Source organism: Coturnix japonica, chromosome 18 (genome assembly GCF_001577835.2).
Source record: "Coturnix japonica isolate 7356 chromosome 18, Coturnix japonica 2.1, whole genome shotgun sequence".
NCBI classification, from domain to species: domain Eukaryota; kingdom Metazoa; phylum Chordata; class Aves; order Galliformes; family Phasianidae; genus Coturnix; species Coturnix japonica.
This window is the reverse complement of record NC_029533.1, coordinates 3,978,782-4,006,282: the sequence shown is the minus strand read 5'-3', so window position 1 is coordinate 4,006,282 and position 27,501 is coordinate 3,978,782. Positions and strand designations below refer to the sequence as shown.

The 27,501-nt window shown below is 45.6% G+C and overlaps 3 protein-coding genes across 4 annotated transcripts; 2 read left to right on the top strand and 1 right to left on the bottom strand.

Annotated features, from left to right (window-relative positions):
* Positions 1-562: 562 nt before the first annotated feature.
* Positions 563-16,318, bottom strand: ACOX1 (acyl-CoA oxidase 1). 2 transcript variants are annotated; one of them, XM_015879601.2, is made up of 14 exons: positions 16,121-16,318; positions 14,731-14,890; positions 10,681-10,841; positions 6,084-6,191; positions 5,487-5,606; positions 4,846-4,961; positions 4,459-4,628; positions 4,135-4,297; positions 3,808-3,998; positions 3,414-3,593; positions 3,158-3,263; positions 2,933-3,076; positions 2,315-2,521; positions 563-1,700 (listed from the first exon to the last, which is right to left on the bottom strand). In XM_015879601.2, exons 1-14 carry the CDS (start codon positions 16,233-16,235, stop codon positions 1,650-1,652), a joined length of 1,992 nt encoding a protein of 663 aa, XP_015735087.1. In that variant the 5' UTR covers positions 16,236-16,318; the 3' UTR covers positions 563-1,649. The 2 variants fall into 2 exon arrangements, with proteins under 2 accessions (XP_015735087.1, XP_015735086.1); XM_015879600.2 differs by lacking the exon at positions 10,681-10,841 and adding an exon at positions 7,871-8,031.
* On the top strand, positions 16,286-19,798 carry TEN1 (TEN1 subunit of CST complex). The gene is made up of 5 exons (XM_015879610.2): positions 16,286-16,364; positions 17,247-17,353; positions 17,460-17,617; positions 18,935-19,060; positions 19,189-19,798. The coding sequence occupies exons 2-5, from the start codon at positions 17,268-17,270 to the stop codon at positions 19,200-19,202; spliced, it is 384 nt and encodes a 127-aa protein (XP_015735096.1). The 5' UTR covers positions 16,286-16,364; positions 17,247-17,267; the 3' UTR covers positions 19,203-19,798.
* A 911-nt stretch (positions 19,799-20,709) lies between these two features.
* CDK3 (cyclin dependent kinase 3) lies at positions 20,710-25,659 on the top strand. Its single transcript, XM_015879608.2, has 7 exons — positions 20,710-21,208; positions 21,805-21,882; positions 22,239-22,359; positions 22,879-23,049; positions 23,395-23,496; positions 23,999-24,202; positions 24,717-25,659. The coding sequence occupies exons 1-7, from the start codon at positions 21,081-21,083 to the stop codon at positions 24,840-24,842; spliced, it is 930 nt and encodes a 309-aa protein (XP_015735094.1). The 5' UTR covers positions 20,710-21,080; the 3' UTR covers positions 24,843-25,659.
* Positions 25,660-27,501: the final 1,842 nt, after the last annotated feature.

Sequence of the window (27,501 nt, the reverse complement as noted above, 5' to 3'; positions counted from 1 at the left end):
GTCCCTGCCAGGACCTGAGTGCAGCTCCCAGCAGCTCCACTGGCAGCGCCCAGCCAACAGCCACAGAGCCCATATGGATCCTGCAGCCAGGCCCTGTCGGTTGGGCTGTGCTGCCATGGCAGTTACAGCTGCAGGGAAAGGCCTGAGGATGGCACAGGGGCATCTCGTACTGGGATCTGCTCGCTGGGATGGAGCAGGGAGGGCTCTACCACTACCAACCTCCTGCTGCCACACAATATATGGCCATCTATGGAGCATCTCATCCCACTTCATTGCTTTATGATGATCCACCAAATGCAAGGCACAAAAGTCAAAAGACTTACTGAGAACGCTTTGTTTTCATCATTTATTATAGCTGTACATAGTTAGTCAGCACTGTTCTCATTAACACATTTCCAACCTTTCCCTGCCCCTCCATCATCCCCCCACCCCCACCCCAACCCAGCTCAATCTGCTCAATAAGCAGAAGGCATAAACCCATTTGGTAACCTGAACAGCATTGAACAGCGGTGATTTCGATCCCATTGGGCACCAGGAGGTTCTGTTAATTCAAACAGCGCTGTGCGAGTCTGGAATATTTCTATTTAATATTTAAAAAATAAAGCAAATCAGAGACAGCCTCTTGGAAATGCATGAGTAGGGAAAAAGCTCTGGATACAACAGCTGGGATTGTTGTTATCTTGAGGAACACCATTAAAAAGCAGAACATCCCAGGTCAATCTGAAGACCCAAAGACTCCAATCAACCAGTTTCTGCCCTCCAATACTGGCTTCCTTGTTCCATCTCAAACTGGCAGTTCCTACCACTATACATGGGTTTATTTCCCCCCCCACACACATCAATCAGCATAATTAACGTTTGTAAAGTGCTTTGAGATCGTGTTATGAAAGTATTAACAGTTAAAAGGGCAGGAAATCTATTATCAGCACCTAAATGGTTACTACTGCTTGTTTTGTCCTCAGAGCAGCATCGATGTCCCTCTCCTTCTACCTGCTACCAAAGCATAAGGTGACAGTGAGGGCACAGAGGGAACATCTGCAGGGCAGTGAAAGGAAAATGTGCTGGAAACACAAGGTGTAATTCTAGAATGAAGACTGAAGCAGAACTGCCATGAATGCCTATTACCTCCCAGCTCCATGAGGGAAGTAATGCTGCAGGCAGAATTCCTATGCACAAAACAATGCAGGAGGCTTTAGATAGCAGAAACCATTGTGAAACAAGGAGAGTTGGTGCTAACAAAGCACCAGGACATGGATGCTTTTAGGGGTGGGGAAAAACAACTGCTGGTTCCAAGCTATTGCCTGAGGGCTGTTAACTACTCAGTAGTAAAATTCTGCTACTCTTCCAGTTGACAGTAACTGCTCTACCCATCAGCTTCACAAAAGCAACTCTTTATGACTTCATAAAGCTTTCCCAAGATTTTAAAAGGTTAATTTTACCATTATAATTGCACTTTAAAAACAGGCATCGATCCCTAGGCACTCTCCCCAAACACTTCTTCTGTTTTATAAAAGTGGAAAGAAAGGCTATAATGATTCACTGTCCTACAGCTACCAGGATTTGAAAGGTTTGATTCAGGTGCCTGAAGAAAGGATGCGAACATCCAGTTTTCAGGGCAAGAAAAGTGTGTGCTTTAAGGAACAGGAGGTTCACAGCTTGGATTGCATCGGCTTCAGGTGTTTGTGGAAGGACTCGTGAACCTGTAAAGAAGGCAAGAGAGAGAGAGAGGTCAGAGCAGGATCAGGCCCACACTTTGAATGGCTTTCTTCAACATGTGAAAAGCTAATCCTGAATCAGAGGCGCTTTGAGGATTTCAGAACAGCCACCTGAGCCCTTTGGGTGCCTGAATGGATAACGATGAGAATATAAGCTCCAAACAAGTGTTTCTTCACTACCTTGTTTGAAAGAAAGGAAAAAATGCAAGCTATTTTATATCCACACAGACAACTCTTTAGCATTACTAATTACATGAAAATTGGCAGATATCTCCTAAGCAGACCATAAGGAAGATCTTAAGTCTGTCAGACTTCAGAAGCACAAGAAAACTGAGCAAGCTCTGGTGGGATTTAACTATAATTGCACACTCTCTGTTAGAAGGCAGCCTGTCCAAATCAAATCGAGTCAGTTAAAGACCACTATGACAGGATTTACAGTTCTGTTTTGGCTGTTGCAAGAGGGATGCTGGCTCTTTAACAGTTTAGTTTCTTTTAGCACCTCCCCACCCTGAGTGGAATAACTAGATCAAAATTAGTAACACTAAATTGAGTTATTTCTCTGGACACTTGTGACCTAACAATCAATAAGGTTTCCTTACCTCTGTTTTGTTCAGTGGGGATTTCTTTGCCCATTCAAACATGTTCTCATACACGTTGCCATCATACCGGCCAAGCACAGATCCAAGATGAACATCATGGAAGTCAAAGGAGTCTACCAGTGCTACTGCATTGGGGCGAATTACAGCCAGGAGTTCCTTCACACGCTGGTTCACCTGAGTAACTTGGGCATCTGTCAAAATACCCGCCTTGGAAAAAAGCAAACAGACCAACCAGGTTATCACATCAGTATGCAAGTCACAGGAACCTTCCCCCCTCAGAACCTAAGTTAGCTTTCCCCCATCCAAAAATCCAGTGGTTCTTAAGATGCAAGATTCCCCCTCACCCAAGTGCTCACTGATCCAAGTGGCAATTTGTCACAAGGTACAAGCATAGAAAGATGCCTGACACAGCAACCATTTATCATCCAACTCTACTTCTGGTGGAAAACAAGGGAAACCTAATAAGAGCCTTCCATCAGAACTGCATTACTACTGACCTTATCAAAACAAACAGTCAAAACCTTAGGCCTACATATTTGTGCAGCTCTGCATTTGAAGCATCTTTGTGAACAAGAACTCTGGCTCTAGAGACTTAAAGTACTGGAGAAAGACACTAACCTGCAAAAAGTCCCCTGCATTCTTACTGATGCCATACAGTGCATACAAGAGGCACAGCTCAGTCAGGACAGCGCGGACATCTGCATTACTGACTTCAGACAGCTTTGCTGTGAAAAGCTTCACTATTACATAGTGACAGTGTGCCTACAAGAGACGAGAGGAAGGTGAGTTAGGTTCATGAAGGGATGTCCTGTCACAGCCCTGTTTATCAAGCTCATCACACACCTCAGATGCTCGCACAAGGTCAACAGAAGTTCTGTTCCAGGCATCCTCTTTGCTCTTTCTGTGGTTCAGTTCAGCTTGCAAATTCTTTGCTGCAGCTTCCACAAGCCTATTCCAGGAAGAGAACAACTGGTTATAAAATAACACCACTTTAACAAGATTACATACATCAAATTCATACAGATTTAATCTAACATATAAGAACATATAACACCCAAATTTCTTACGGCCTTGCTCAGTCTATCAAGCATGAACTCACCGGGCTGCACGTGCTTTGTAGGCCTCCACCAAGCTGACTGGATCATTAAGGCGCACAGTTTCAGTCCTACCAGCTACATGTTGTGGCTGAACACGTTGCCTGGAGAGATCATTAAGGTAGGAGACCATGCCAGTAACACGCTGACCAGAACTAACCTGGTTGTAACTTTTGACAAGGAATCTGAAAATAAAGACAATAGCAACTCTCAGTTGACTGAATAGAGAGAAATCATTTTACCTGGGGTCAGACTAGCAAAGAACAGTCATGGGTACATGCATTTGTCAAAAAGAGAGTCCTGTTCTATAGTAATACAGAGTGTTCCTTTTGTTCACCACTTCAGCTGCAAATATCCTAATGCCAAGGCCAAAAAGTCACAGCATGAAAGCTACCATACCTAGCTGTCTGCAGCATCATGACTGTGTTTTCTCCTTCGTAGGTGCAGGATGGGGTGAATGTGACATAGATGTCAGGAATGCCACTGCAACGCGAGTAGCCATGCCCACCACATGCCATTCGACATTCCTCAATACCAGCATTGGCAGTCCAGGAAGTGAATGCCTTCAACCCTGCTGTCAGCGCATGGAGCTGATGGACAAAAGGAAAGCAGGTTAGTTACTTTAATATTCCATTCTTAGCTTGCACACGTTCCTACTAAGGTCTGCAGAAAAACGCCACCTTGTTTTATTTATAAGACCCCCCTGATTTCCAAAGAATGCAGTACCTCTGGCAGCTCACTCAGATCTCCTTCATGGATGTCTCCACTAATACGATGATACGTGTCTTTTATGTAGGCTCCCACAAAATGAAAAGCATACGCTGTTGCCAGAAGTGGAAACAGTTTGTATTGTTGGGTCTGATAATCCAAAATCTGGGGTTCTGGTGCCCTGGAGCAAAACATCAATGAGTTAGATAGCATGTCAGTGGCTGGCAAACTGCTCATAAGTCCTATTCAACTCCACTTCAACAGAAAAAGCTGCATCCATCTCGCATCAGAGCGTCCCAGGCCGTGCAACAACAAGCTGCTCTTTTATTTCACTGCACTTACCCAGGCTTCAGTTCAGACTGGTGCCTCACTGCACTGTAGCGGATGGCAATGGTACAAGCCCGGGACAGAGAGCGAGCTGAATCTCCTACAATCAGAGAGCGGATGAACACCATGGTCCCATAGGTCAGCTTATCACTGACTGGTTTCACGTAGGTGCCATCTGGTTCAACCTACCGAAAAAAAAAAATATACAGCCTGTTGATTTTTAAAGCTTTAAACACCCTTTTACACATTCTTATCTCAAGCTCTAAGCTCTAATAGTACTTTACAAGCAACCCACCTAAACAAAGAGTTAAGAACATGCAGTGCTTTAAGACACTGTACAACTACACAACAGTATTTCAAGTATCACTTCTTCATGGCATCTGCTGAAATTCACTGCTTTACCTGAGCGTATTTCATCAGCATGTTTTCCCGAGGAATTCTGAAGTTGTCCATTTTCAAGTAGCCATTATCCATTTCATCATATCCAAACTTGGGTCCAATGTCACCTACTGTAATACCTGCCACAGATAAATCCATTTGCATTACAAAAGAGGAACGCTACACGGGAGGTTTAAGACACCTTCAAGAAAGCCCTGATGCTGCAAGGATTAGTAGCTAAGTAGGACCTTCATCTCTTCTTCCATGGAAAAAAAAAAAGAGAATTAAAACAAAGGGCATTCCTACTATATAGTGACTGGGGGTTGTTATCACTAAAGATAATCCACCTCAATTCCAACTAATATTCTTCCCTTCCCAGGAAGCAGAAACATGTGCTGCCTCACAGAATGCCAACCTGGTGAACATGGGGACAGAATCAAATTGCAGAGTAACCCTCACACTGAAAACATGACATGGAAGTTAATGGCAGCTCCGACACAAGTAAAACAAGTTTCAAGTCCTGTGGCCTATAATCTACCACTTGATAGAACCAGCTGGTGAAATAAGCTGTGTTCATTAACAACACACACGCAGCTGTATGTAGCCAAAGAGAAACAGAAATGAAGTTATCCCATGAGCACTAAATCCTTATGGTAATTTTTTACCTGGCAAAGGTTCGTGGGTGCCCAGCTGCCGTATAGGAACAATGAAGGCATGCAGTCCCTTGCACTGACCCTGAGTGTAGAGCTGAGCCAGAACAATGGCGTGGTTCGAGGTCTTTCCAACTACAGAAGGAGTGGGAGACAAAAAGTTTAATTTCCATTAAAGCAGGATGCAAAATTAACATTTTTCATGTTATAAGAGTAGATTAATAACACTGACTAAGATCCAGATTCTACAGCTAGATGAACAAGGTTGCCTATGCCAATGGAAGCTGCAAATTTTTATTCTTTAGGCTATACAACACCAAGACCACAATAGCTGGCAGTAAAGCCAAGGAAGCTCTAACCATAGACTACCTCAGATAGAGATTTAATGCTGCAGAGAAAAATATACCACATCTACACAGCGCAAATGATTCAGAGCAATAATCCAGAGCACAGAGATCATCACAAGTTTATGTAAGCTCTGGTAAATCTGTTACCAGTGCAAAGGGCAGCTCCTTGGACCGAGCTTCAACCACCATTCTGTAGATATACTACATATGTCATCACCTCCCTACGTTTTCCACATATCCTTTAGATTTACACAGATACACTTACGTCCACCTGGCCACCACTTAATAGAGGTCACAGTGGGGCTGTTGAGTATGAATTCCTGGGTAGCTGGGTCATAAGTAGCTGTAGTTTCTAGACCCCGAAGGTGAGTTCCTGAAAATAAGCAAACGTTATTTTGGCAGAAAGTCAGTCAGAAAACAAAAAAGGACTGAACCAAACAATGGAAAGTTGAACTCCAGTAGCAATGGTCAAATTTTAGCTTTACATTTAGGCTTTCTGAAGGATTAAATATGAAATAATTGAAGAATAAATGAGATTCAGACCATATTCTGGGATCTGAAGCCAATTCTCTGAAAATATATTATTGTTTCAGTGGTCTGAGATTGGTTTCCAAGCACCTCCAATCTGACACCTTCTTCCTATTACATACCAGAAGCCCTTTGTCATTAACAAGATCCACTTCACTACAATGACCTGGCTTTACTAAAACTGCAGGCTGATTCAGTGCAAAATGAACACATACACTTTTCAGCCACAAGATGAAATAAGCAGCACCCATCATCTCAGGCCTACATCCTCCTCGCCTGATGGAGCAATTTGTCCCAGATGAGATCATTCATAGCTCCGAGACAAGTAACGGCATGCATCTGCTACTGATGCAATTAAATAAAGAGACTGCAAAATAACTCAGCAACTCATTGTACAGACTGTCTGTCTTCTGCCTTCAACCCTTTACTCCACAACACACAATCCTGTCTCAGAAACAGCAGTCTCTGCATTAGTGGAAAATCACTGTGACTATGTTTTAAACTGAATAAGCTGCAAAACTCATGACAGTCTGGACTGACAAAGCACAGCAGAGCCAGTGACTTGACACCAGAACTTCAAGAAGAAAAAGGACATCACCTTGATGCATCTGCATGTTTCCAAAGCACAGAGCTTAATGGTAGACTTCCGTGGGCAGCTTAACACTTCCTCTGCTGGTAAAGAGTCTCCAAACCTTGCAAAGAGATTCTCCACAGATTTGCAGCTGTCTTGAGCTTCACCTCTACACTGCCCTACAGTACAAAGGTGAACCCTGCTCATTTTTAAAGGGTAATTCCCATCTGCAACTTTCAGGTGTCAAAATCCCTTTAAAACCTGGATTAAAAGTACTGCAATCACAATACTGCTGGAGTTGTCACAGTCCATTTCAAAGCTTGAAAGCAAACAAATAGCAATAAAGAACAAATCTACTTAATATGGCTACATAAAAAGATTCTGTGGTCCAATTAAAAAAAAAAACAACAACACATTAGAAACAGATAAAAAAAACTGGGGACCCCACAAAACATGAGCATTGGAACCAAGTCATCCACATGTTCTCTGATCCAAGGTCAATCCCAAGGTGGCAAACAGCTCTTACTCTTTTGGCATCTTGTTCAGTGTCTGAAAGCTTTGTTCCTTTGGTCTTCACACTGACTATTAGGGGAATGCAGAAATCACACTGGAAAGAATGGTAAGCCTAGAAATGCACAGATGTCATCAAAGTGACATCACCACTGTCACACAAGGTGCTCTAACAAATCGTCTCTATTGGTTTGAATGGCACAAGAGGAGCACTCTGTATGCTTTTACTTACAACTACAATCTCTCCCATCACAGGGGATAAAAGGTCAAACAGTGTGTGCTATTATGGACCACTAAAAAGTTCACAAGCCGTCCGCTTCTCCCCATAGCCACAACCACACGTGTACAGACCATGGGATAAACACACACAATTCTTCCCAGGCAGGGGAATGCTTCGTACACAAAGCCATTCTTAAAAATAGCATGTATTGAATGTACTGTACCATGGCCCATCTCAGTCTGGGCATAAGTGCCAATGATCTCCAGGTTCCAGGCAGGCATGAAGAAGCGATCCTGCTGCTCTGGGGTTGCCTGGGTGAGAAGGGTGGGGAGGAACATGCCCAGATGAAGATCCAGAGGCTCAGGCCGTCCACGATGAACAAAGCTGTGAAAAGGTGCCATGGGATGGGAGTGTGAAGGCAGTGTTATGGGAGGGAAGCAAGCGAGAAGATTCGTGGTGGAGATTGAGGAAAAGACAAAAAGAAAAAAACAGTGTAAAATCAGAATTCAGCAAGTGTATTTTAGAAAGCCAGAGCACTGTCCTTTCTGATACAAAACATGCTTACTTTGAGATAAGCATGATGCAATTCATTTCTTTCTGATCTTATATAAAATGCATTTGTAGCATGCACATAATTTCATGCTTGGTACAATTGAGAAAGCTACTAATCCAAACCAATAAAGGAAGACCAGATCCTCAGCACGGCTTGGAAAGCGGAGCATACTCAGTTAAAACTGGGCTGAGTCAGAACATCAGATGCTGAAGATGTGGTCAGACTGGATGCAGTAAATCTCTGTCTGAAAAGTCCAATTTTTTCATGGTTTGAGGGCACAAAGTGTCCAAAGTCCCACTTCATCTGGTTCAATTAGCCAGGTTTTTACTGGGACATTCCTGAAAAAGAAGTCTTAAAAGTCTGTACTAACTCCTTTTAATAGAGATTAGATACACATAGTGCATGCTGTGTTAACCTCCTAAAATCCCAGCTATGATCTCTCCTTCTCACAGTTTTTAACAGCTTTCTTAAAAAGACAGTGCTCTGCATGTGCAAGTCAAAGTTGTGAACATAATTTGGCAAGAAAGCCAATGTTTTTCGACTTGGAAATCAACAGTTCAACACCTCCCCATGTAAACATGGCTTACTAGAACTACTCTTCCTCCAAGTTCCATCAGACATCACTGTTAGGTGGTTACATGGTCCATTAGGCCTTTGGATATAAGAAAAATAGTAAGGGCTTCATAGAATCTTTTAAGTATTATTTGCTTTGAGTACTTGGAGCGCTCTTCCTTCTCGTCTCCTCCAATCCACAGCAAACCATTTGTCTGGAGATTATTTCATTTACATTTATTCATGAGAAGTCTCCCAAAATTCAACTGTTTTCGAAGTTACTTACTAACTTACAACTATAAAGGAAATAAACTAAATAGCATTAGTCCCTGATGTGCAAGGCTGGCAATACTGCATGCTAGAGAATGAAAACCATTAGAACAGTTGGGCTGCAGATTCAGGATCAGTACCTGTGTACTCGTGCCATCTCTAAACACACATGAACATGAAGTTGTTATGTCCTTAGAGCTTTTAAACAACTGTAGGTGAGTTTATCTGTCAGCTATGTGTTCAGCTCTGTGCTTTGTGTTCCTGTTTTACTTTGTTTAAATTAATTATTCACTATGAAATATGTTAAAACCAACGCAGGCTACCAAGGCACACGCTAAGTTCTAACTACCCGTCCAGGCTGGGGTTTGATTCAATAACCCAGAGGCTTGTCTCCCTACCACCAGTTCCTAAACATCAAGTTTAAATCAAGTAGAGCTTAGTGACAATTACTGCAGAAGCTTTGCTGATGAAAATCTTCAGCATTCATAGTAAGAATGCCAAACATAATGTATTTTCATTATTCAGTATGGAAAGTGTTCACTTCACCATACTGTCACCAGGTTAGTTCAATTAAGTATCAAAATAGCCATTTTACCACCAAACACGAGAACTGCAAGCAAATCAAACCATCACCAGGCAAGAGAGTGCAATGATCTAATGTGAAACAGCAAGTAAACCCAATCACTTCAGCATAGATGTGTGTCTGAATCAAAGCAGGTTGTGTGAAAAAGCAAATAAAATTAGTGGGCTTCTTTTTTTTGGTCATCCTTTTGATTCAGCTTCCTGTGCTGAGTTAGGTTTTGTACTCCCTCTCTGGAGCAGAATAGTGGTAAGGATTTTCTCCATTGCATCTTCTACGAAGATTTCCATTGGCATGAATGGCTGTAACCCAACAAACAGATCATCCGGATCCAGCTGTTGTCCAGACTTGTATATATCATGCTTTCCAGGTTCAGATGCCAGCATAAGAACCAATAATGGTTTGTGAAACTATTCTTGTTGGCATTTCATGTCCACAATTCCACGTTCTGGCCTAAAACATGTTCTTATCCATTACGCGCTCTTCCATTTGAAGGAGTGAAGGCAGTTTTGCTCAATAGTAGGAATAAGATGTTACTCTTCTTTGGAACCAAATCTTTCCATGAAGCTATGCAGCTGCAACAGAATAGCATCTGGAAGGAGACTGCTTGGGGCAAAGCATACCTTACTTTCAGACACAAAATGCAATCCTCATCACGTTACACTGCACCTGAAGGTCTATGTCTGACTTGTTCCTGCAGGCTGAGCACGCACGCAGAGCTCTGCAATGTACATGCCTTCAACTTAGGCAAAAAAACCTATAATACTGTTGACTGATATGTTCCAACTACTTCAACTACAATGCAGTCTCAGGACTTTGTACAACCTCCTTACACTAAAACAAAGGCAAACAGCTATGAAGTAAGTGATCAGCTAAGAGGTGCTTTCTGGAAAAGACCAAAGCGAATCCTGTGATTGTTACGATGAGAAATGAAACAGCCGTCCTGCTGTCAGGCAGAAAACAATGGTTAACCAAACGACTTCACCTTTCCCCTTTCAGATTTATCTAGGGAGCATCATAAATTTACAAACTGGAGTTACCAAAAAGAGGTTACCCACTGATCCCTGAAGGAACTAACCATGTCCCATTTCGGTTTGGGCGTAGGTGCCAATTATCTTGACTCCACGGACCAGAGGCAGCCATTTCTTCTTCTGAGCATCAGTCGTTTGGGTCTCTATGGTTTTATGAAACATGCTGAAGTGCAGACCGAGAGGTTCAATGAAATTGCCCAAGCATGTTCTACAGGAGAGAAATAGAGGGATCTGGATCTCAGTCTCACCAAGAACGCCATCCTGAACGGCTTTTCTCCAGCTGCAGCATCACACAGGTTATGTTTGCTATTTCCACTTCTCCTTATTCCACAAGCAGCCTCCAAACATGAAGGCATTGGAAGCAACACTAATGGGAAACAAATGTTTATCTCAGGCATTTCATTCACCCTGTGATTCCTGCTGTTGCTGTGTAACTAACAGTATTACTCTTCAAAGAAGCACTGGAAACTTAAAATTCAGGACAGGAAAACCAAATTTTCTCTCCCACCCCTCAGATTTGGTGGTAATCAACCCCACAACAGCCAGTGGTCTAGAACTAGGCCACTGTTTGTATTTCAACACACAGAAGCACCACGTAGTGAAAAGGAAGAAGGCTTCTTAGGTAACCAAGTGCTTTTCTGAAGAGCTCTCTATTATCTGTATCTGCTTCTATCAGCTGTGAGTGCCTGACCTCACCCCTTCAATTAAAATTACTGCTACAAGCTAATGCTGGAAGGAATGTAAGCAAAATAAGACATTCTAGATATGCTTCATCATAACAAATGATGCCATGATTTATAGCCACAATGGCAGGCAAGTTATAGTTCCAGGGGCAAAACTGCTGTAATTTTTCTCTGTGTAAAAGCCATGCAGTAAATGACAGCACCTTCCCTTCACCATTCTGCAGAGCCTCAGGACTTTTTTCCATCTTCCATCGACTGTAAATGAATGTTTATTCCATGTGGTCGCAAAGATGGGAGAAAACTAATGCATGCTCTCCATGGGTACCTATACATAAGACCTCTTCAACCTGTTTAAGATACCTGCGAGGGAAATGTGTCCTTCTATTGTTGGGTATCAACACCTGCCCAGGAAGCACATGTAAGAGTTTGCTGCCACCAGATCTGCACAGAGCAGCAGATACCATGTATAGCTTTTCAAATTACAGTAACATTTGTGGCTGATATCATTATTCATGATATTCCAACATGCCTGGAATGATTGCCTGGCAGTAGAGAATAAATTATTAATTCAAGAATCCCTATGAGAACTGTACAGCTTAGCCTTAAGGTGAGAAAGCAGGACAGAGCTTTACCAGCACCACTGAGCTGCACTTTCAACATAACAATTTTAAAGGGATGCTACTAAATGAGCCAGGAGCAAAATCAGTGTCATCAAGTAATCTATCATTGGTTATTAATGTACTGACTGTGCTCTCAGGTGGTGTGAATGCAGGTACAGCATTTTAGGATCATTGCAGACACTTTTCCTACCAGAAAGCATTCTGTTACCTACAGCAGGAGCATCTGTTTACAAAGCAGAGATTACCACGTTGATCAAGGGCTTACAGATGCTGCAAGAACAAGGAGAAAGAATAATTCTCAGCGCTGTTGTAGCTTCCTCAGTGAGTTTTTCTTCTGTTGCAGGACCTGTATAGCAACAGCAGCACTGTTCCTCACTGCCTACAATACACTTACCTACCGTCCATTCTTTAGGCCCAAAAGGACAAGACAAAAGGGAGAAAACGTGCTGACTTTGAAATTACACTGTTTTAGAGTAACCTGGGAAGGAGTTCTTTGCATGTTTTCAGAAACCATTGACAAAACTTGTGCAAAGGTGCAGCATGTGCTTTGTGGTCATGAAAATCAGGTCAGACACAGCTTCTTTGAAGGCAATGCTCCAGAAAAATCTTCTTAGAATTGACAGCAGCAACTTCCATTTCTTATCAGTACACTTAATCACAATTGCCAGATGCCTTGTGCTTACCTAACACCTACTCAGACTGAAGAAAAAGAAAGGTGTTTTGCAAGCTGATACCTCATAACATCCTGATGTTGGGAAGTTATACTATTTCTTTGACCAAACCTGTAGAACTTTAACAGCTTCTTACATTAACAAAGCTGAAAGCAGAACTCAAAGCTACCTAATTTACAGCAGAAACTTCTCACTTCGCTAGTCCAGATTGAACTGCTCGGATTTGCTTCATGTGCCTTTTAATGGTCAAAATGAATCCTGTTTTCTGCAAGGCACTAAAGGACAAACTAAAGAGGACTGGCTGCAAAAGGAAGACAGACAGATTCTCTTTTTGTTTGGATTTTTTTTACTGCTTCCTCCCTCAGTTTCTACATTCCCACTTAGCACTCACCACTGTCTATAAAGCTTGTTCTCTAAAGGCTGAACTGCGCAACTACTCAATTACTTTGCTACATCAATATTGAATACGGATAGCTACATCTAACACAAGCAATGTGATCGGTGAGCAAAGGTCTCCTGGCTGGTCTGAAGTCAGATTTGCTACATCACTGAGTCACTAAGCAGACTGCAGTTCCAAACCCACTTACAAGAGGATGTGTAGTAACACCCTACTTTGGCAATGTAGGTCTTGCCAAATTTCACAGCAACAAATGCCACCCACACAGTAAAAGGCACTCAGATTTGACAGATTAGTCTGATGGAGTGGAGTATCTACCTACAGACAGAGTACAGCGTAAGCCAAGTCTGTTTTCCTGTGACTCCAAAGCTAAACTAGCAATTCCAGTCATTTTCAGAGTGCAGAACAAGGGTACAGAACAGGATCATTTGCTTCAGAGCAACACCTGCAAGCAAAGTTTTCTGGCTTTTGTAGCTCTTCATGTAACTCTCAAAGAAGAGCTTGGAAAGACCTTCACAATGGGCAAGGAGCAGGGGTAGGCCTGTCTGACCCACACTTAGAAAAGACAGTATTTATCCTGTATGCTTCACAGAAATCATCAGCTGGTATGCTGGACCTAAAATTTCCCTATAAAAATAACCCAATAACTTCCCTATTGCCTCCCAAAGGAAAACTCCTGTCTACTAGAAAATTAATCATTAACTTTCACCATCTGTAATTGAATACAATCACTGAAGTTCCTTGCTATCATTTTCAGCTGACACCAGTTTTCAAAGGAACACTTACAAGGTTCTCCAGCAAACCTTTCATAACTGAGGTCAGAGCAGATTAAATGTTTTGAAACTAAAACCACAGCAAACGAGGTGCTCTCAATTAACCAGTCCCAATATTCACATCCTGAGGCCAATGACAGCTTTTCTACAAAGCCAGTCAAAAGGGCTTGAGATCCTTCAGGTGTGTTACTTAACATACACTGGCTATGAAATGTGTCAGGGGATACAGCCATGGTCTCACGTGTGGAGTTGTAGAGATGTGCAATCTCTCTGTTAAGCAGTTTATTTGATTATAACAAAAAAAGCTTAATAGAGTTAAGGGCAGAACCACGTCAGAACCAAGTTCCCTGCAAGCTGGAAGCAATGAAACTCAGATGTAAAGGTAGTTTTCTTTTTTATCAACTTTACCCAAGGCTAATGCTATCAGATAAACAAAAGTCAGATACAATAAATAGCCTCTGGGTCAAAGGGAGCCACTACAGCACCAGGAGCTTAAAGAGAGACAGGACAGAAAAGGCACAACAAGAACTTACAAGCTGTCTTGGAATATTTTCAAGTATGTTTGTAATGCAGCTTTATTAGGTCTAAGTGCAAAGCGAAGTAAACAGCTTTAAGAGATTTCCTCAGAAGCTCCAGCCCCACCAGATCCATTCAAAGCTGAAATATTTCAGTGTATCCTTTATGCCTTTTGGCAATTCAGGCTGCAAGCCCTAATTTTGACCTCCTGCGCCATAGGTAGCAAAAGGAGTGTAATTTTTAGTGATGTATCTCTAGCCAAACATCTAGGAAAAGGCAACATTCTAATCAACAGGTATTCATTTGATATCAATAGAAGTCAGAATTCAACAGGCTTTAGTGTAGTTCTTTTTTCTATATAGAAAACTAAAGTGCAGCCCCAAAGTATGGAATTATACCATCACCAAGGACACAAAGCACATTCTACAGCTAAGTACCTTTTAAACCAGTAGATCTCATCCGGGTCTGCAATTCCATATTCTCTTAACTTCATCACCATCAGAGAGCTCTTCCTGATGGCTTGTTCATAGCGTTGGCTGCGGGAGAGGAAGTTCAAGTCCTCGTGCTGGAAGTCAGGGTCATTAATCACTAAGGCCTCTGGGGATGGACAGATGAGGAAAAGAAACTCAGTTATCACAGTCCTTAATGAACTGCACATGGAATGGTTCAGCTTTTCACTTGTTGTACCTCATAATGAGATACTTAAAAGGCTCAGTTAAAAGGTAATGGAATTGGAAAGAAGTCACAAAGCAATCAAAGCATTTGGGGCAGCAGGACACTTAAGAGTACAGTGCTCCCATAAGCCACATTTTAAACTGAGCACATTCTGGATGCAACAGGAGATTCATTCACTGATGTAAGACCAGCAGGACACCCTCCCACAGCCCCGTCACTGCAGGATCAGATTGCCTCACACACATCTGATCACCACGGGCTCATTGAAGGAAGGCACTGCTCTTGTTCCCCCTGTGCTGACTGGGAATGGAGCTACCCAGAGGCTACGGATTTTTGCCATCCCCTTTGGCACAGAAATTGTGCAACCGCAGCCTGCGACAGTCCCACCCTGGCAGAGGCAGAGAAGGAAACGGGGACATTTTATGAGTGCCAAACGCTATGAGAACGAGGGGAGAGGAGCGGGTTACACCGTGCTGTTGGGTAACAGCTCTGGGGTGACCTCATTGTGGCCTTCCAGTACTTGAAGGGAGCATATAAACAGGAGGGGGGAACGGCTGCTTACATGAACTGATGACAGGACAAGGGGGAATGGTTTTAAACTGAGACAGGGGAGGTTTAGGTTGGATATCAGGAGGATGTTTATCGCACAGAGGGTGGTGACGCACTGAACAGGTTGCCCAAGGAGGCTGTGGATGCCCCATCCCTGGAGGGGCTCAAGGCCAGGCTGGATGTGGCTCTGGGCAGCCTGGGCTGCTGGTTGCTGACCTTGTACATAGCACTGAGGTTAAAACTGGGTGAGCACTGTGGGCCTTTTCAACCCAGGCCATTCTGCGATGCTATGAACAGTACAGGACAAGTGAATAGGGCTAAACACAGAGCGTGAGGAGCCACCTCTCACCCTGACAAAGGGAATTCAGAGTGACCCAGGTCCTGTTCCAGGCTGACCCCAATAATCCCAAGCAGGGCTATATTCTCCCAGGCACTCAGCACCGCTCCCCCCACCCCTAACGGGGAACCCCTCCCCCATGGGCAGGCTGGGCCTGCCAATCCCTCCCGGCAGCCCGAGCCATTCCCTACGAGCCCCTCGACATTCCTCCTCCTCCTCCCCTCTCCTCTCAGAACCGAACCGGGCCAGGCCGGGCCGCCCCTCACCGATCTCCTTTCGGCGCCGTGTACGCTCGGCTCCTCCATCCAAAATATGTGTGAGCAGCTCAGGCTGGAAGGTGGCAGCGGCCCGCTCCCTGCGCAGATCCGCGTTCATCATCATCACGGCAGCTCCGTTCCGTTCCGTTCCGGCCCCGACCTCCACCCGGCTCCGCCACCACCGACCCCGAGCGACGCCCCGCCCCGTGACGTCACCACCCGCGACGTGACCACGCCCCCTGCCGGCCGGGCGGTAAGTGTGCGGTGCATGGCTGCAAAGCATTGCGTGCTGCATTGCATGCACTGCATGCATCACATCGTGCGTGCAGTGTGCAGCTAGGCGTGCATTGCACGCTGCTTTAAGTCGTGCTGCAGCTGGGAGAGCGTTCGGTTGCATAAAACGCGTGCAGCTGCAGCTGGGTGTGCAAACGGCGTGTTGCATCTGGGGCTGGGCGTGCATTAAGTCATGCTTTGGATAGATGTAGTGCATGCTATTAGATGTCCTGCATGCTATAACGGGCTGGGTGTGCATTGCTTCGTGCTCTAAATGTGCATGCAACATACGTGCTAGGAGTGCATTAAACTGTGCATGCAGTTGTGCAGCTGAGTGTGCAGTGCACGAGCTCTTGGTGTTTGAGGCTAAGCTTGCATTAAATGGTGCACTAACTCTGTATACAGCGGGCTGGCTGTGCATTAAATAGCACACTGAGTGTGCACATAACACACTGCATGTGCAGGTGGGCATCATTACTTTGCTTATGGTTAAATCTCTGTGCAATATGCTGCACTTGTTGTGCATGCATTAAGCAATGCATTAAATAGATGCATGGCATGCTGAACCCAGGGACCTTAGAAAGAAAACAGGAGAGAACACAATGCCAAAAGGAACCAGTGCAGGACACAGCCACCTGCCTGGCTGCAGCTTTGGGCAGAACTAAAGCTGTGCTGAAGCTGCTTTGCATCCCTTTGCCAGCCCACTCTGCTTGCAGTGGAGGATGCTCAGGGCTCATTGGGAACCTAGTGAGCTCCTCCAGCCCTTTGCATGGGGGACCTGAGCACAGGAGGAGTTTGGGGATGCTGTTACCTGGTTCTGCTTCAGGAACTGGGTGGCAGGAGCTCAGATCTGCTTTTGCAGAGCCAGCAGTAGTTGCATGAGATGCTGCCAAGCGCTGGGATGTACTACTTCCCATGGGAGATCAACAGCTCCATGCCAGAAGGGGAAGCACTGAGGACATTTGGCAGGTGAGGAGGGTATCGTGGGCTCCTTGCAGGCTGGGTTGCTCCCCTGCTGCCCCCCTGGCTTTGTTTGCAATCTCAGTTGTGCACCTCCCAAATCCATCGCTCCCAGGCTAAGCTGCTATGACCTGGCCCGATCCAAAGCCATTCTCAGCACTCAGCATGGCTCAGCCCAGCACCACGTCCACATCGACACCACGCTGGTGGAACCATTTGAAGCCCAGCTGGGATCACTCTACGTTGTCCTGGGAGAAGCTGAACACAGGGAAGGTAAATGCTGTCTCCGTTTGGCTGGATACACAAGTTACTGAGTAAAGGAAGGTTGGCTTTAATCATTTCTGTCCAGTGGGTTCAGGCACTTGGTGCTGAGAGCCTAATGAACCTTTGGAGCCCTGGAAGCTGTTTTGCTACCCCTGCTCCAGCATCCATCTCCATACCATGGCTACAGCTCTTATCAAATGAGTCCCCCCTTGCAAAATGCTGGCAAATGCACAATGCTGTTTGAGTGCCCTGTGTTTGAGGAACCAGTGCCCTTATCTTGATGGAAACCTGGTGCCCTGGCACAGATTTCTTCAGAAGCCAGAAGTGCCTGAGCAGCACAGCTTATGAAACCAAGGGTCAATTGCCTTTGCTCTGAGTGTGGCTGACTGCAGCAACACCTTGTTGGGAGCTGGCTGGGTTGGTCTTTGCCATCTTTGAATGGCTTTAATTACACCCTGCCCTTACAGATGGGGCATGAGGAAAATGGGCAGGCTTTGTCATGCAGGGCTGTTGTCACTCTGTTGGCATCCTGCTGGCCTTCCCTGGGCTGCCCTGAGTGTTACTTCAGCTGCACAGTGCAGCTTTGCCTGGCATTTGTTGGGCTGTGGGGTTGTGAAGCAAATCCCAAATGTTGTCCTGGCCACACCTGATAATGAACACTCACATTTGTGCCCTTTCAACCCTCAGTGACGGGTGGAAAGCCACACTGCACGTGGCATCTGGTGAGTCACCTACTAAGCCTCTGCTGCAAAGCTCCTTTAGAAAGGCATGTTATTTTGGTTGTCAGTGCCTAGGAGCAAGTTGACCCCGTTTTGTAGGTGTGGAAGGGCAGGAGGCTGAGAGGCTGGTTGTGTCCACAAGGCTTGGCCCCTTGTGCAGCACCTGAGTCCAGCAATGAACTGCTGGTTACAGTCAGTGTTGAGCCTCTTTTATGCCCAGCTTTGTTGTCCCCCCTTCTTACCTGCAGAGGTTGGCTTAAACCCAACCCTGATGCTTTTCAGATATGAAAAGCTGAATCTGCTCAGTGCAGCCATGGGGTGGATGGATGCTGGGTAGCGCTGGCATTGAGGTATCCTGGGCCCTGCTTTCACCTGGCAAAGGGAGCTCAGTGCCAACCGTAGGCATTTGGCAGCTGACAAGGCAGAGGGAAGGAAGCATGTCATGAATTAACCTGCTGCTCATGGAGGCATGCAACCAGAGCAGCCTCCTGCAGGGTCTCAGGCTATGGTTATTTGGCCACCTGGAAGTGTACACTGCCAGAACGGAGCTTTCTTCGTGCTTCTACTTCTTTTTCTCTTCCTACAGAAGCTTCCTCTGTATTTCCAGGTGAGAGTCCTGTGATAAAAGCCCGAATATTGACCTGTGTGGAAGGGATGAACGTGCCCTTGCTGGAACAGGCCATCCAGGAGCAGAGGAAGTACTTCCAGGAGAGGCAGCAGCAGATGGAATCTGGTACGTCCTGACAGCAGCTCTGACCACAGCCCTGTGCTGGCCCCCACCATAGCCCATCTGTAGCAAACATTTGGGAAGTGTATTTAGAAGGTGGGTTTGAAACATTGCTGCTTTTTGCCATGGTGAAGAGAGAAGTCACTGAATGGGGAAGTACATGAAGATTGAACCAGTACCTAAATGAGGAGCTGCCAGTTGTGAGCAGACTCTGGGAAGGAAGTTTGCTGTTTAAGAGAGTGGATAAGGAAAGAGAGTGCATGGCTTACAGCAGTCCCTTTGTAATTCAGGGCTTGGAGAGGTCAGTAAAAGGCAAAGTCTCTGAATCTGTAGTTAAACATCTGCACACATCCGCATATGCTGCCAACGCACAGCAAATGGGAGGTAAAGGGCAGTGGTGCAAAGTTTGTTAACCCTGCATGGCTGTGGGTACACGAGTGCACGTATTGGGTTGTGGTGACTCAGCTGCCACACAGCAGCATTCCTGGAAAAACACTCAGGTTTGAACCGAACAACAAAGGAACAAGAAGAGCAAGGAGCCTCTCCTTCACTAGAACTGCCTTTTAGAGAGTTCAAGAGCCTGCATCCAATGTGCATGGCATGGCATTGAATGTTTGCACTGCCCTGAGAACAATCAATTGACTTTCTTCCTTGACACATCTAAGTTTAAGAGACCTTAAATCATTATATTTTTGCAAGCATTTTGATTGATATTTTCCTAAATAAAGATGAAAAGAGAACGTGGTTCGTCTTTTATTGATTAAAAACCTTCCTTGGTAAGGCACATACATTAGGCCCTGCAGAAACACTATGGGTGATGTAAAAAGACATAGCAAACTACACTTTTCCTTCTCCTCCTAAGGACTGGGTGTGTAAGGAAGTGCTTGACTTTGATAAAGTTGCAAGAAGAGGAGATGAAATTACATCAGAACCACCCTGGCTTAAGAATATGGTGCCAGGCCCAGCAGGATTAAACTGTCAGCCACTGTACTCTTTTCTGGTTTTTTTGCTTGAATAATTTGCTGCAGTGTTCAGAAAACATGGGCTGAAGCCATAGAGCGAACAGAAACAGAGCAAAATGGCAACAGATATTGCCAATGGCTTGATTCACGATCCTGAGGTTGCTCAGTAATTATGGTGTTTGTGATAATCTTGGATCATAGTTGAGACCTATCTTTTGTTCACACAGCTCTGAAAGCCCTCTCTCTGCACACACAGGCTGTTCAGCCCAAGTCCAAAACCATTATTAAAAGAGGCAAGATTTTGTCCTGGTTGTATAAAAGTCAACAGTTAGCACGTCACGATGTGTTTGTATTTATACCTCATCTGTTTATTCTCCTGCCTTTCCCCCTGGGCTTAAAAGGCCATGTTTACCAGATAATTGAGAGTATCCAAGCTATCACATTCCTACAAGTACTACAGGAAGGGGGAAAAAAAAGGTAGAGCAAATTTGGCAGCGCTTCCAGATGGAGATCCAAACACAAACCCAACCCAATGGAGAACTCACACAGGATCTTGCCTTGGACACATCTGTATTATATGATTCCCAGCTCTGCCACCTACTTCGATTCTTCTGCACCATCAACATTAGGATAGACTGTAAAATAGTTTGAACTGGTGGTTCAGGGATGTCCTAAAACTGGGATGTCCGATTGAGATCATACAGAAGTGCCATGGAACCATGCATTCAGTGGGCTGCCATGTCCTGTACCCACCCCACAGGTTTCTGTATCTCTACCTTTTGTTGTGCCACCATGTATAATAATACTTTAATCTGCCAGCTAGCAGGTCAATTATTAATTCCCTCACCAAGGACATCTTCCAAAGGGCTGACCAAGCATCACAGCCCTTAGTGGGGAGGTTCAAGGGACGATTGCACAAGACAAATTACACACCACATCCCCTTCACACCAGGCACAAACAGAACCAAAGAGCACCCCTTAGCCTGGCGTAACCTTTCCCACAGTCCCCAAGCAGCTCTTTGGGTGCATTCTGCTCCCGTATCAGCAGCCACAAGGCCGAGGCCATGGAGGCCTTCCAGCAGGTGTTCCAGAAGGTGGAGAAGATCGGGGAGGGCACCTATGGTGTGGTGTACAAGGCTCGTAACAAGCGCACGGGGCAGCTGGTGGCCCTCAAGAAGATCCGCTTGGACGCGTGAGTGGGGCCATATCTTCCCCATGGGGACACCATGGCCTAGCTCAGCCCAGTGTGTGAGAAGGGCTCTGAGCACAGGGTCCAAAATGGCTTCAGAGGCTCTAAAAAGCCTGACATGAAGGGGGAAAAGTGTATCTAGTGTCTAATGGGAGTGGTTAGAACCCAGCCTTGGCACTGTGGCTCAGTGCAGGGGAGGAAGGCACCATTTTGGGATGCCGCCATTTTGGGATGCCAGCTCTCCCTCAGGAGTGCAGCACTGGGGCCTGGTGAGGCCCTGCACTGACTTCAACCCCTCCAGAAAGGGAATTAATGTGTACAAGGCTAATCCTGCTTCTCTGGGCTGTCCAGAGGGGTGATGGTGCAGATTAATGTCTGCAGTGGTGGCACTGTCTGCCCCCACCCCCCATAACTGCCTTTCTTGTCTTCCCCATAGCTCCATGCCCCCCCATGTCCAACCCAAGCCTATGGTACCAAGCATGAGACCCTCCCCTAGGCCTAGAATGGGGCACAGTGATAGGAAAAAGGGAAATGGGATAATGCCAGGCTGTATGGTCTGGCTATGGGATGGGGTGCTCCACAGCCCACTTCTGCCACAGGGAAACAGAGGGTGTCCCCAGCACTGCCATCCGAGAAATCTCACTGCTGAAGGAGCTGAAGCATCCCAACATAGTCAGGTAAGAACCATGTGAACCCTCCTCACCTGCTCCACATCCTGGTCATCACTATAGTCAGCTCCAAAGAGAGGCCTTCCAGTCTTTCACTGTTGATAAAAAAAAAGCAAAAAAACATGAAAAGAAACAAAATCAGACTGATTAAAAACGCTGTTGGCCCCCCCATACTGGATGCCTTTATACCTGTCCCTCTGCTCTACCTTAGAAGACTTCCAAAGCAGAAGCAATTAGGGAGGGATGTCATGTGTTTGGGTGTTGGCAAAGGTCTGGAGTAGGTCACCCCAGATGCTGTAACATCCCTGTGTAACATGAATTCCCACACAAAACCATTGAAGGGTGTGCTTACACTTATCTTGCAGGCTCCTGGATGTTGTGCACAGCCAGAAGAAGCTGTATCTTGTATTTGAGTATCTCAATCAGGACCTGAAGAAATACCTAGACTCTTCCCAAACTGGAGAGTTTCCTTTAAGCTTGGTCAAGGTACAGTGCTGGAATAATAATAACAGGTCTGCAAGGGAGCGAGTCCTTGCTGCCTTCTGCTGGTCAGAGCCAGCACTGAGCTGCTCTTAATAGCTGCACTGGGGAGAGATTTATCCTCAGCTGCAGTCATTTACCCTTTCTGATCTAAAACTTTTCAGCTGCGAAAGCCTCCTGGTGCCATTGTTTAGTGTATTTATTTCCCAGCTGTTTCCAGGCTCTCCAGCCCATCTCATTTCTGAACAAACTGTTGATAGCACAGTAGAGGGATCTACTGCTAATTGCTCTTGTAGAGTAGTGGATGGGTGGAAGTGACTGCCCCTGCTTGGATCGGAGTGTCTCTGTCTTCATACAGCAGGAGCAGTTTGTGTGGATCTCCAGGTAGTGACCTGCAAGTTTGTGTTGCATTATTGCAAAGTCATGTTCCTCATTAATGTCTATAAATGAAGTGTGCTGGTTCATGTAATCAAGTTTTTAACATGGTTTCACTGTGGTGTTGTCTAAAATCTCCTCTTTCCTTAGAACTACCTTTTCCAGCTGCTGCAGGGTGTGAGCTTTTGCCACTCCCACAGAGTCATCCACAGGGACTTGAAGCCACAGAACCTCCTCATTAACGCTGATGGTGCCATCAAGCTGGCTGACTTTGGGCTGGCACGAGCCTTTGGAGTTCCCTTACGCACATACACTCATGAGGTACTGCTAAGACTTCCTACCATCTGAGAGTGAGGTATACAAACTATAGTGGATGCATGACAGCATCACAAGTGATGTATTCATAGCTGACCTGCAGCTAAGGGGTCATCTTCTGTCCCCACAAAGTGTGCTGACCCCTTCTACCCCAACCTGCCTGCAAACTGGTTCCTCACTTTCTCTTCATAGGGTATATTTATTCCAGCACCCTGTTAAAAACGATCTGTTAATCCCAAACATGCTGCCAATAATAAAACACAGTCACTGTTACAACAAAGAAAAAAGGATCCCATGCCTCTAGTTTCACTTGGAAAAACTAAACAGAGCTTGTTGTTGGTTCCTTACCAGGTGGTGACTTTGTGGTATCGAGCTCCTGAAATACTCCTGGGATGCAAATACTATTCAACAGCTGTGGATATGTGGAGTATCGGCTGCATCTTCGCCGAAATGGTAGTAGGGGTTTTAATGCAGTCTTTGAATGAATGGGGAGGGCCCAGCTGTAATGGGAAGTGGAGAAGGAGGGGCAGGATGCAGAGTATCTGTGATACTGATCTGTGGTCCCACCCAGTCCTAAGGTGTGTGTCACAGAAACCCCACCCTGAGGGTTAGGTGATCCTTAGCTATGCGGTCAGAAAGAGATCTGCCAGCAGGAGGGTGCCTGCCAGAGGGCAAAGCGGGCTCTGTAGTCTGGCTGCAGTATTAGTATGTGACAGTGTCATACTTCAGTCTTACTGCAGCAGCATTTTGATCCTGGGAGGTGCAGACACTCTTGCAGATGTCTCCCAGCAGGTTGCAGAGAAGTAACACTTAAAGACATGCCAAAGGATTGCTCTGTTTGGGTCTCCTAGGGATTATAGTCCAGCTCAAAGAGATCACCACCTCTCTTGTACCATCTTTGCATTATTGTCACTATACATCACTGTACAGTCAGTTTGTTTGTTTGTTGCTGCAGGTGACCAGGAAGGCCCTGTTTCAAGGGGACTCTGAGATCGATCAGCTCTTCCGGATCTTTCGCACCCTGGGCACCCCCACCGAAGCAACCTGGCCTGGGGTGTCACAGCTGCCTGACTACAAAGGAGACTTTCCCCAGTGGGCAAGGAAAGAGATGAAGGAAATTGTTCCCAACTTAGATCGACATGGCAGAGACCTACTGGCGGTGAGTGTGGGTTCAGCACAAGGCCTGTGGACATGGTCTGTGGATGAGGTCCTTTCCAAACTGGGCCAAAAAAAGAGAGAAATAATTGGGGCTGATCCACCTTGAAATATATTAACCGAATTGGCTGTAACGTTCGTATTTTCCATTGCAGAAACATCAACTCATTGAACAGGTGTGTTTGTTTGAGGAACACTATATTCACTTACACAATATTCATGGCAAAAAATTCATAGCATTTTCAAGTACATGCAATCATGTCTTTATTAAATGTGTTGATTGAATCACTGGGAAAAATCCACTTGCAATCTATGCAACCTTCCTAATACACTGTACTTAATCCTGGCTGTCAGTGTAAGTTCCCCTGGGGCACTACTGAGCACTTCAGCTGAGGTCTACTCCTGAAACCCAGAGAAAAGGCAAGAACAACAGCTGCATCTGGGCCCAGCCACGTCCAGGTACAATTGATCATCTGGCTTGTAAAATCCTGAACCTGATGTTTGTTTTCTCTTGGCAGCAATTGCTCCTCTACGACCCCAGCAAACGCATCTCAGCCAAGGCAGCTCTCAGTCACCAATACTTCTTTTGGAAGAGCCCCCAAGGCAGCGAAGAGCAACACGTGCAGCAGAGACACTGCAGATGAGATGCACAGCTCTCTCCATACACCTCTGGAGAGCAGTGTAGATATGTTTTGGTGCACTTAGCCAGGGGCTAGCGCCATCCCAGGGCCTTACTTCTCCTGAGAAGCCCAGAAGTCTTATGTTCTTACAGTTGGAGTCTTTCAGCCTGTTGCTGGGGGAAGGTTTGCTTAAGTTACGTCTGATAGAGCTGTTTTGCAGAGGCCGTATGCAAAGGTGAGGTTACTATCAGCATAAAACACCGACATGTAAAAGAGAGAGCATGCTTCAGAGGCTTGTCCTTGCATTAGCCAGCAAGCTAATGTGACTTACAAGCAATGATTTTTCTCTCCAGCAGTGTAGCACACCCAGGTCTCACTGCAGGTCTGATGGTGCAGCTCCTGACACCAGGGCGTGCTGGAGCTCCACTATGGGTAGGACAGCACTGCTCTGCTCACCCATTCACTACTAACAAGAACCAGATTTGTCAGTGTTGGATATGTTGTTTAAGTTGAGCTGTTTAACAGAGGTGACGTTCTGATGTTTTGAAAGCTGAGGAGTGCTGTAAAGTATCTTAATTTATGCCTTACCTGTGGGAAACCAGATGGTCCAGCTAGAATAAAGCACTTCTGCATATACTGGAAACTGACATCTGAAACACCAGCTTTCCATCATCAGCCCAGATGTAATGCCATCTCCTTTGCTTTACAGGCTTGGAAATGTTTTTGCTGTTCAGGTGTTTGGAGAATTATCATTAGCTTTTAGTGTGGTTTTGACATGTGTGGGTTTGGGTGTTTTTTTTTCAGTACAGGAAAAAATAAAGGCTTGTCCTTTGTTCAGAAACATCTGTGTTTATTGCTTGGTGCTGCCCATTGGGTTAGTGATACTGGGCAAGCTGGCTGGCCTTTTTTTTAACCACAGACCTCCCTTCATCATCTCCTGCACTCCTCCTTTATTCTTTGCAGCCCAAGTCCCTGGCAGGAGCAGAGATGTGCTCTTAATTCTGTTGTGGAACGAAGGGTGAATGACCCACTTGCCTCAACCGAGCACTTTTACCCTTTATTTTGTTCCTTCTCTCCGCATGAGGAAAGGCAGCAGGTGTCTCTGCTTCACTCCCAACATCAAGAAGACCTTTGTCATCCCTACTATAAGCAGGCCCCCCCAACAGCAACACCTTGGGACCTGTTGCTCACCTCCCTCTGGGCCCTGCCCCACCACCTGGCTGCATTCCCCCTGCAGCTTTAGAAGCCGTCAGGACCTGGGTATTTTGCTTGCCTCTGCAATTTGCACAAATTAGGTTTTGGGGAAGGTTGCTTTGCTTTTGAAGCTGTTGGTAGGAGTCACGCTGGAGTGCCTTACCTGGAAGGAGCTGTGCTGCTTGTGCAAGGGAGGCATGGTTTGTGATTGAGGAGGGCAGGCAGCAGGGCTCTCCCAGCAGCCTATAGAGCCATGTGGCTGGGAAACAGGGCTGCTGTATATCTCATGTCCTCCATATGGTAACAAGCAGCTTGCAGGGGCACTTTGGAGAGACCTGGATGAATTCTGCTGTGGGAATAAGTGCCTTGCCTTTGCATGCATGTTTTAAAGTCAAATCACTTTGTCCAGACAATGCTCCATTGTTTGCTCTCTGCAAACAAACGATCACATTGCACCTAATAAACTGTTGGCAGAGGAACAGGGTTGTTTTTTCAGGACCTACACTAAGAAATAAATACCAAGGGCATTCATGTAGTCCAGAACCATAAATAAGAATAGCATGGCTCATCTAGCACAGTAAAATGGAGCGGCAGGTTGGATTTCAGGCATTTACAACCCAAGCCAACTGAACACCAGGCAGATCCAAGGGAGACTGCTCAGCCAGGCAGACCGCTCACCAGCTAATTGTCTCTCAACATCTTCACCCAGCCCTGGATAAATACCCATTATCCCTGTCATACAGTCATGGGGCACATTATACAGCGTGATTAACCAACTGCCTAATTACCAGACCTCCAAATCCCTTCCTTACGTAGCATTCCTTAAAACTTTTTAAAGCAGCACTTCAGGAAAGAGTCACCATGTGACCATCCTACTGCTTTCATAATGTGAAGCATCTCATTAGCAAGGGGAGTAGCAGGGTTTCTTCTTGGAGCCCAGACACCAAATCCCAGGTAGGCAATATGGAAATCCAGGCTATGCTGCTGCTCTGATGGGGAAGAAGGTGAAGAATATATCTACTGATATGGATTGCTTTGGCTGCGTTGGATTTTCCCAGCAGCATCAGCTAAAAGAACCCTTGCTGGAGGTGGGAGAGCAGCTCATATCAGTAAGAAGTCATTTTTTTCTTCCCACAGATCAGAGGGCTCTCCATAATGGGGTAGAGGAAGAATTTCACCTCTTATCTCAACGGGGACACACATGAGATGGGACCTGCTTATTTCAGCAACAGCTGAACTCTGGCAGTGACAGAGGGAAAGCTCAGCTTAAACAAAATAAAGCAAGTGTAGATTTTCTGGTACTTCTGGGTGGATCCCACAGCCAAGGGCTGTAGAAAGCAGTTTCACATCACTGTGTATTGCAAACATCAGCAAACTGCTACTGAAGGTCAGCCCAGCCCTTGCAACACATCTGCCTTGGCATGGATGCAGGACAAGCCCCAAAGCCTCCCACTTCAATGGGGTTTGGTTGGGTTTTTGCTTGAGGCAT

Excerpts from the sequence above, each read along its gene's own strand:
- ACOX1 (XM_015879601.2), bottom strand. The coding sequence starts at position 16,235 with ATGATGATGAACGCGGATCTGCGCAGGGAGCGGGCCGCTGCCACCTTC. Across the intron at positions 6,192-10,680 it reads CCAAACCGAAATGGGACATG|GAACTCACCTTCGGGGTCTA; the intron begins GTTAGTTCCTTC and ends GCTTATTTTCAG. Across the intron at positions 2,522-2,932 it reads ATGCAGGGGACTTTTTGCAG|GCGGGTATTTTGACAGATGC; the intron begins GTTAGTGTCTTT and ends CTTTTTTCCAAG.
- TEN1 (XM_015879610.2), top strand. The coding sequence starts at position 17,268 with ATGCTGCCAAGCGCTGGGATGTACTACTTCCCATGGGAGATCAACAGC. Across the intron at positions 17,354-17,459 it reads GCACTGAGGACATTTGGCAG|GCTAAGCTGCTATGACCTGG; the intron begins GTGAGGAGGGTA and ends CATCGCTCCCAG. Across the intron at positions 17,618-18,934 it reads AGAAGCTGAACACAGGGAAG|GTGAGAGTCCTGTGATAAAA; the intron begins GTAAATGCTGTC and ends CTGTATTTCCAG.
- CDK3 (XM_015879608.2), top strand. The coding sequence starts at position 21,081 with ATGGAGGCCTTCCAGCAGGTGTTCCAGAAGGTGGAGAAGATCGGGGAG. Across the intron at positions 23,497-23,998 it reads GCTGCATCTTCGCCGAAATG|GTGACCAGGAAGGCCCTGTT; the intron begins GTAGTAGGGGTT and ends TTGTTGCTGCAG. Across the intron at positions 24,203-24,716 it reads ATGGCAGAGACCTACTGGCG|CAATTGCTCCTCTACGACCC; the intron begins GTGAGTGTGGGT and ends TTCTCTTGGCAG.